General features: G+C 45.7%; 1 protein-coding gene across 1 annotated transcript in view; it reads left to right on the forward strand.

Annotated features, from left to right (window-relative positions):
- Positions 1-8,528, forward strand: part of LOC135534100 (aminopeptidase N-like) — a gene marked incomplete at its 5' end in the record, with an annotated part of 31,657 nt that extends 23,129 nt beyond the window's left edge. The window contains 2 exons of the mRNA XM_064961238.1: positions 5,567-5,734; positions 8,448-8,528. Of these exons, the coding sequence (XP_064817310.1) occupies positions 5,567-5,734; positions 8,448-8,528 (249 nt within the window). The remainder of the gene's footprint in view (positions 1-5,566; positions 5,735-8,447) is intronic.
- Between the last annotated feature and the right edge of the window lie 512 nt (positions 8,529-9,040).

Below are 9,040 nucleotides of genomic sequence, written 5' to 3' on the forward strand. Positions count from 1 at the left end.
TAGCAGCTAGAGGACAAGCCCAGATGATGAAGGGCAGAGAGACACAGCCAGGACTACTACACTACAACTCCTGCAGCTCAGATCACATTCCCCACATTAACCTTGCTGATGGCCTAGTTTCTATAGCCTTTGATTGTGACGGTTGAACTGCATCGTTTACACAACAACCTACTGCTAAAGATCACTGACAACTACATGGTTTCTCCACACTAGATTGTTATTTCTCTATGTTGGGTCTGCAGTGGTCCACACAGAGGAACCCGTCAGTCACGCTGGGGCCAGTGTTCATGGTGGAATGTGATTGGTTGGGTGGATGGCTTGACGGCTGGCTGGGGAATGTAGAGGTGGGGCTAAGGGATGAAGGGGGAGGGGGTAAATGGAGAGTGGACACTGTGTTGCTCTAAATTTAGCCAATGGCTCGGCTGGGGTGGAGCTAATCCTCTTTGGCCTGAATTAGGATTACCAGGCAGCTTTACCAGAATGGTGCCTCTATGAAATCAAATGAAACTGTATTTGTACGCAGTAATAACATGGCTATATACAAAGGAAGTACCAGTACTGAGTCAATGTGGAGGGGTACCAGGTAATAACATGGCTATATACAGGGAGTACAAGGTAATAACATGGCTATATACAGGAAGTACCAGGTAATAACATGGCTATATACAGGGAGTACCAGGTAATAACATGGCTATATACAGGGAGTACCAGGTAATAACATGGCTATATACAGGGAGTACCAGGTAATAACATGGCTATATACAGGGAGGTAATAACATGGCTATATACAGGGAGTACCAGGTAATAACATGGTTATATACAGGGAGTACAAGGTAATAACATGGCTATTTACAGGGGTAATAACATGGCTATATACAGGGAGTACCAGGTAATAACATGGCTATATACAGGGAGGTAATAACATGGCTATATACAGGAGTACCAGGTAATAACATGGCTATATACAGGGAGTACCAGGTAATAACATGGCTATATACAGGGAGGTAATAACATGGCTATATACAGGGAGTACAAGGTAATAACATGGCTATATACAGGGAGGTAATAACATGGCTATATACAGGGAGGTAATAACATGGCTATATATAGGGAGGTAATAACATGGCTATATACAGGGAGTACCAGGTAATAACATGGTTATATACAGGGAGTACAAGGTAATAACATGGCTATTTACAGGGGTAATAACATGGCTATATACAGGAGTACCAGGTATGCATGGCTATATACAGGGAGGTAATAACATGGCTATACAGGAGTACAAGGTAATAACATGGCTATATACAGGAGGTAATAACATGGCTATATACAGGGAGGTAATAACATGGCTATATATAGAGGTAATAACATGGCTATATACAGGGAGTACCAGGTAATAACATGGTTATATACAGGAGTAATAACATGGCTATATACATGGAGGTAATAACATGGCTATATACAGGGAGTACCAGGTAATAACATGACTATATACAGGGAGGTAATAACATGGTTATATACAGGGAGTACCAGGTAATAACATGGCTACATACAGGGAGTACCAGGTAATAACATGATTATATACAGGGAGTACCAGGTAATAACATGGTTATATACAGGGAGTACCAGGTAATAACATGGTTATATACAGGGAGTACCAGGTAATAACACAGTTATATACAGGGAGTACCAGGTAATAACATGGTTATATACAGGGAGTACCAGGCAATAACAATGGTTATGTACAGGGAGGTAATAACATGGTTATATACAGGGAGTACCAGGTAATAACATGGCTATATACAGGAGTACCAGGTAATAACATGGTTATATACAGGGAGGTAATAACATCGCTATATACAGGGAGTACCAGGTAATAACATGGCTAGATACAGGGAGTACCAGGTAATAACATGGCTATATACATGGAGTACCAGGCAATAACAATGGTTATGTACAGGAGGTAATAACATGGTTATATACAGGGAGTACCAGGTAATAACATGGCTTTATACAGGAGTACCAGGTAATAACATGGTTATATACATGGAGTATGGTAATAACATAGTTATATACAGGGAGTACCAGGTAATAACATGGCTATATACAGGGAGGTAATAACGTGGTTATATACAGGGAGTACCAGGTAATAACATGGTTATATACAGGGAGTACCAGGTAATAACATGGTTATATACAGGAAGTACCAGGTAATAACATGGTTATATACAGGGAGTACCAGGTAATAACATGGTTATATGCAGGGAGGTAATAACATGGTTATATACAGGGAGGACCAGGTAATAACATGACTACATACAGGGAGTACCAGGTAATAACATGGTTATATACAGGGCGGTAATAACATGGTTATATACAGGAAGTACAGGTAATAACATGGTTATATACAGGGAGTACCAGGTAATAACAGGGTTATATACAGGAGGTAATAACATGGTTATATACAGGGAGGACCAGGTAATAACATGACTACATACAGGAGTACCAGGTAATAACATGGTTATATACAGGGAGGTAATAACATGGTTATATACAGGGAGTACCAGGTAATAACATGGTTATATACAGGGAGTACCAGGTAATAACATGACTATATACAGGGGGTACCAGGTAATAACATGGTTATATACAGGGAGGTAATAACATGGTTATATACAGGGAGAACCAGGTAATAACATGGCTATATACAGGGAGTACCAGGTAATAACATGGTTATATACAGGGAGGTAATAACATGGTTATATACAAGGAGTACCAGGTATTAACATGGCTTTATATAGGAAGTACCAGGTAATAACATGGCTATATACAGGAAGTACCAGGTAATAACATGGTTATATACAGGGAGGTAATAACATGGCTATATACAGGGAGGTAATAACATGGCTATATACAGGGAGTACCAGTCAATAACATGGCTATATACAGGGAGTACCAGGTAATAACATGGCTATATACAGGAAGTACCAGGTAATAACATGGCTATATACAGGGAGTACCAGATAATAACATGGCTATATACAGGGAGTACCAGGTAATAACATGGATTTATACAGGGAGTACCAGGTAATAACATGGCTATATACAGGGAGTACCAGGTAATAACATGGCTATATACAGGGAGTACCAGATAATAACATGGCTATATACAGGGAGTACCAGGTAATAACATGGCTATATACAGGGAGTACCAGATAATAACATGACTATATACAGGGAGTACCAGGTAATAACATGGCTATATACAGGGAGTACCAGGTAATAACATGGCTATATACAGGAAGTACCAGGTAATAACATGGCTATATACAGGAAGTATCAGGTAATAACATGGTTATATACAGGGAGGTAATAACATGGCTATATACAGGGAGTACCAGGTAATAACATGGCTATATACAGGAGCACCAGGTAATAACATGGCTATATACAGGGAGGTAATAACATGACTATATACAGGGAGGTAATAACATGGTTATATACAGGAGTACCAGGTAATAACATGGTTATATACAGGGAGGTAATAACATGGCTATATACAGGGAGTACCAGGTAATAACATGGTTATATACAGGGAGTACCAGGTAATAACATGGCTATATACAGGGAGTACCAGGTAATAACATGGTTATATACAGGGAGTACCAGGTAATAACATGGTTATATACAGGAGTACCAGGTAATAACATGGCTATATACAGGGTACCAGGTAATAACATGGTTATATACAGGGAGGTAATAACATGGGTATATACAGTGAGTATAGCCGTTAATGGCTGTGTGTTGAGTTATTTTGAGGGGACATCAAATTTACACTCTTATACAAGCTGTACACTCACTACTTTACATTGTAGCAAAGTGTCATTTCTTAGGTGTTGTAACATGAAAAGATATACTCAAATATTTACACAAATGTGAGGGGTGTACTCACTTTTGTGATACACTGTATCTACCTCCATCACTCCAGTATCCCCCTTCCCCTATACATATCTACCTCCATCACTCCAGTATCCCTGACCCCTTCCCCCTATACATATCTACCTCCATCACTCAGTATCCCTGTCCCCTTCCCCTATACATATCTACCTCCATCACTCCAATACCCCTGTCCCCTTCCCCCTATACATATCTACCTCCATCACTCCAGTATCCCTGTCTCCTTCCCCCTATACATATCTACCTCCATCACTCCAGTATCCCTGACCCCTTCCCCCTATACATATCTACCTCCATCACTCCAGTATCCCTGTCCCCTTCCCCCTATACATATCTACCTCCATCACTCCAATACCCCTGTCCCCTTCCCCCTATACATATCTACCTCCATCACTCCAGTATCCCTGTCTCATTCCCCCTATACATATCTACCTCCATCACTCCAGTATCCCTGTCCCCTTCCCCCTATACATATCTCCCTCCATCACTCCAGTATCCCTGTCTCCTTCCCCCTATACATATCTACCTCCATCACTCCAGTATCCCTGTCCCCTTCCCCCTATAAATATCTACCTCCATCACTCCAGTATCCCCTTCCCCCTATACATATCTACCTCCATCACTCCAGTATCCCTGTCCCCTTCCCCCTATAAATATCTACCTCCATCACTCCAGTATCCCTTCCTCCTATACATATCTCCTCCATCACTCCAGTATCCCTGTCCCCTTCCCCCTATACATATCTACCTCCATCACTCCAATACCCCTGTCCCCTTTCCCCTATACATATCTACCTCCATCACTCCAGTATCCCTGTCTCCTTACCCCTATACATATTTACCTCCATCACTCCAGTATCCCTGTCTCATTCCCCCTATACATATCTACCTCCATCACTCCAATATCCCTGTCCCCTTCCCCTATACATATCTACCTCCATCACTCCAATACCCCTGTCCCCTTCCCCTATACATATCTACCTCCATCACTCCAGTATCCCTGTCTCCTTCCCCCTATACATATCTACCTCCATCACTCCAGTATCCCTGTCTCCTTCCCCCTATACATATCTACCTCCATCACTCCAGTATCCCTGTCCCCTTCCCCCTATACATATCTCCCTCCATCACTCCAGTATCCCTGTCTCCTTCCCCCCTATACATATCTCCCTCCATCACTCCAGTATCCCTGTCCCCTTCCCCCTATACATATCTACCTCCATCCTCCCAGTATCCCTGTCTCCTTCCCCCTATACATATCTACCTCCATCACTCCAGTATCCCTGTCCCCTATACATATCTACCTCCATCACTCCAGTATCCCTGTCTCCTTCCCCCTATGCATATCTACCTCCATCACTCCAGTATCCCTGTCTCCTTACCCTTATACATATCTCCCTCCATCACTCCAGTATCCCTGTCTCCTTCCCCTATACATATTTCCCTCCATCACTCCAGTACCCCTGTCCAGTCCAGGATCCAGTTGCAGAGGGAGGTGTTTGAGTCCCATTGTCGTTAGCTTAGTGATGAGCTTTGAGGGCAACTATGGTGTTGAACGCTGAGCTGTAGTCAATGAACAGCATTTTCACATAGGTGTTCGTCTTGCCCAGGTATTAGAGGGCATTGTGGAGAGCAGTAGAGACCGATCCATCTGTGGATCTGTGGGGGCGGTAGGAGAACTGGACTGGGTCCACAGTGTCTGGGATGATGGTGTTGATGTGAACCACGACCAGCCTTTCAAAGCCCTTTCACGGCTACAGATGCCAGTGCTACGGGCGGTAGTCATTTAGACATGTTACCTTGGTGGTCATAGACACAGGGACTATGGTGTTCTGCTTGAAACATGGAGATTTTACAGACTGGGTCAGGGAGAGGTTGGACATGTCAGTGCTACGGGCGGTAGTCATTTAGACACGTTACCTTGGTGGTCATAGGCACACGGACTATGGTGTTCTGCTTGAAACATGGAGATTTTACAGACTGGGTCAGGGAGAGGTTGGACATGTCAGTGAAGACATCTACTCTGTGTAAAGATGTCCCATAGGGGACATACCAAGTCCCAATGCTGGAGGGTGCTGGGATGGGGACTGACAGGCTGGAAGGGGTAGTAAAACTCGCTGTAGCCCCTGTTGCGTTGAGCTGTTGTGATCTGTATTTGAGGAACTCTGGGGCCTGGTTCTTGAGCCTACAGAGAGAGAGAGAGGTGAACACTTTTGTACCTGTTAGTCTGACTCATTGAACCTGAGAGTCTGGCCATCAGTCCAATACGTTGATAAAACGCTGATATGTGATCCTCCTAGACCACCTATAGAGCCCACCCCTCCGTCTGGCTACCCACCCACTCATACTGTAGCTATAAATCCTGGCCGGACTGTACCATGTTGTTAAGCAGGGGGAGGGTGGAGGCCTGTGTGGGGAGGAGCCTGTAACTGTATAACCTGGCTGGACTGTACCAAGTTGTTAGGCAGGGGAAGGGTGGAGGCCTGTGTGGGGAGGAGCCTGTAGCTGTATAACCTGGCTGGACTGTACCAAGTTGTTAGGCAGGGGGAGGGTGGAGGCCTGTGTTGGGAGGAGCCTGTAGCTGTATAACCTGGCTGGACTGTACCAAGTTGTTAGGCAGGGGAAGGGTGGAGGTCTGTGTGGGGGAGGAGCCTGTAACTGCATAACCTGGCTGGACTGTACCAAGTTGTTAGGCAGGGGAAGGGTGGAGGTCTGTGTGGGAGGAGCCTGTAGCTGCATAACCTGGCCGGACTGTACCATGTTGTTAAGCAGGGGGAGGGTGGAGGCCTGTGTGGGGAGGAGCCTGTAGCTGTATAACCTGGCTGGACTGTACCAAGTTGTTAGGCAGGGGAAGGGTGGAGGCCTGTGTGGGGAGGAGCCTGTAGCTGTATAACCTGGCTGGACTGTACCAAGTTGTTAGGCAGGGGGAGGGTGGAGGCCTGTGTGGGGAGGAGCCTGTAGCTGTATAACCTGGCTGGACTGTACCAAGTTGTTAGGCAGGGGAAGGGTGGGGGGTCTGTGTGGGGAGGAGCCTGTAGCTGCATAACCTGGCTGGACTGTACCAAGTTGTTAGGCAGGGGAAGGGTGGAGGTCTGTGTGGGGAGGAGCCTGTAGCTGCATAACCTGGCCGGACTTGTACCATGTTGTTAAGCAGGGGAGGGTGGAGGCCTGTGTGGGGAGGAGCCTGTAGCTGTATAACCTGGCTGGACTGTACCAAGTTGTTAGGCAGGGGAAGGGTGGAGGCCTGTGTGGGGAGGAGCCTGTAGCTGTATAACCTGGCTGGACTGTACCAAGTTGTTAGGCAGGGAAGGGTGGAGGCCTGTGTGGGAGGAGCCTGTAGCTGTATAACCTGGCTGGACTGTACCAAGTTGTTAGGCAGGGGAAGGGTGGAGGCCTGTGTGGGGAGGAGCCTGTAGCTGTATAACCTGGATGGACTGTACCAAGTTGTTAGGCAGGGGGAGGGTGGAGGCCTGTGTGGGGAGGAGCCTGTAGCTGTATAACCTGGATGGACTGTACCAAGTTGTTAGGCAGGGGGAGGGTGGAGGCCTGTGTGGGGAGGGATGGGGTGTGTGTGGGGAGGGATGGGGCGTGTGCGGAGGGATGGGGTGTGTGTGGGGAGGGATGGGGCGTGTGGGGGGGATGGGGCGTGTGGGGGAGGGTGGAGGCCTGTGTGGGGAGGGATGGGGCGTGTGCGGAGGGATGGGGCGTGTGTGGGGCGGGTGGAGGCCTGTGTGGGGAGGGATGGGGCGTGTGGGGGGGTCATGACGTTGGAGACTAATCCCCTGGTCTGTTAAACAGCCGGCTGATTCAGATAAACTGATATGTTGAATCTGCCTTTACAACTCTCTTTCCCTGGAAATTGGACCTCAATTCTGGATAATTTTTTAATTGACTTTAATGCCAAGGGAATGCCAAGTCTGGTAAGAAAATATTTGGTTGATTTTTTTTGGGGGGGTGGGATAATTTATTGTAATGTGTTGTCCATTTCACCTTTGAAAGTCGAATGAAATGATGTCCCATTGTACATGTGGAGTTGTTTTTGCAGTGAAAGAGGACAGGTACTGCTGGAACAACATCACTGATCGGTGAAACTAAAGAGCCCATTTATTTCCGTTTTTGTTCTCCTTGCAGTGCTGTGTCTGTCGAGCTGTAAACTCAGAGTCTACGAGGACAAATAAGGTCTTCTTCACATATATAAGAAATATTTTTTGGGGGGGAAGTGTGATATTCTAATGGTATAAAGCGATATTCTTTCCAATAGGAAAGGTAATACAGCATTACACTCAGTGGCCACATCGGGACGTCCCGTTCTGATATAACAGTTGGATATGAGCTTGATGAACTGTAAATACCTCGCTGATTTCCATGGTCATTTACATCAACATAAAACAGAAGCTATGATGTCACAGCCATTCCAAAAGAATCATCTGTCATATGCATATTCTCTCCTTAAAGAAAATAATGATTCCCCTTTGACCTCTCTGTGTCCAGTATGAACTACAGTACAGGGAAGTAGTAGGATTCCCCTTTGACCTCTCCATGTCCAGTATGAACTACAGCACAGGGAAGTAGAAGGATTCCCCTTTGACCTCTCCATGTCCAGTATGAACTACAGTACAGGGAAGTAGAGGATTCCCCTTTGACCTCTCCATGTCCAGTATGAACTACAGTACAGGGAAGTAGAAGGATTCCCCTTTGACCTCTCCATGTCAGTATGAACTACAGTACAGGGAAGTAGAAGGATTCCCCCTTTGACCTCTCCATGTCAGTATGAACTACAGTACAGGGAAATAGTAGGATTCCCCCTTTGACCTCGCCATGTCCAGTATGAACTACAGCACAGGGAAGTAGAAGGATTCCCCTTTGACCTCTCCATGTCCAGTATGAACTACAGTACAGGGAAGTAGAAGGATTCCCCTTTGACCTCTCTGTGTCAGTATGAACTACAGTACAGGGAAGTAGTAGGATTCCCCCTTTGACCTCGCCATGTCCAGTATGAACTACAGTACAGGGAAGTAGAAGGATTCCCCTTTGACCTCTCCATGTCCAGTATGAACTACAGTACAGGAAGTGGGTAGTTCTCA

The sequence above is a fragment of the Oncorhynchus masou genome, unplaced genomic scaffold (genome assembly GCF_036934945.1).
Source record: "Oncorhynchus masou masou isolate Uvic2021 unplaced genomic scaffold, UVic_Omas_1.1 unplaced_scaffold_3002, whole genome shotgun sequence".
In the NCBI taxonomy this organism is placed as follows: domain Eukaryota; kingdom Metazoa; phylum Chordata; class Actinopteri; order Salmoniformes; family Salmonidae; genus Oncorhynchus; species Oncorhynchus masou.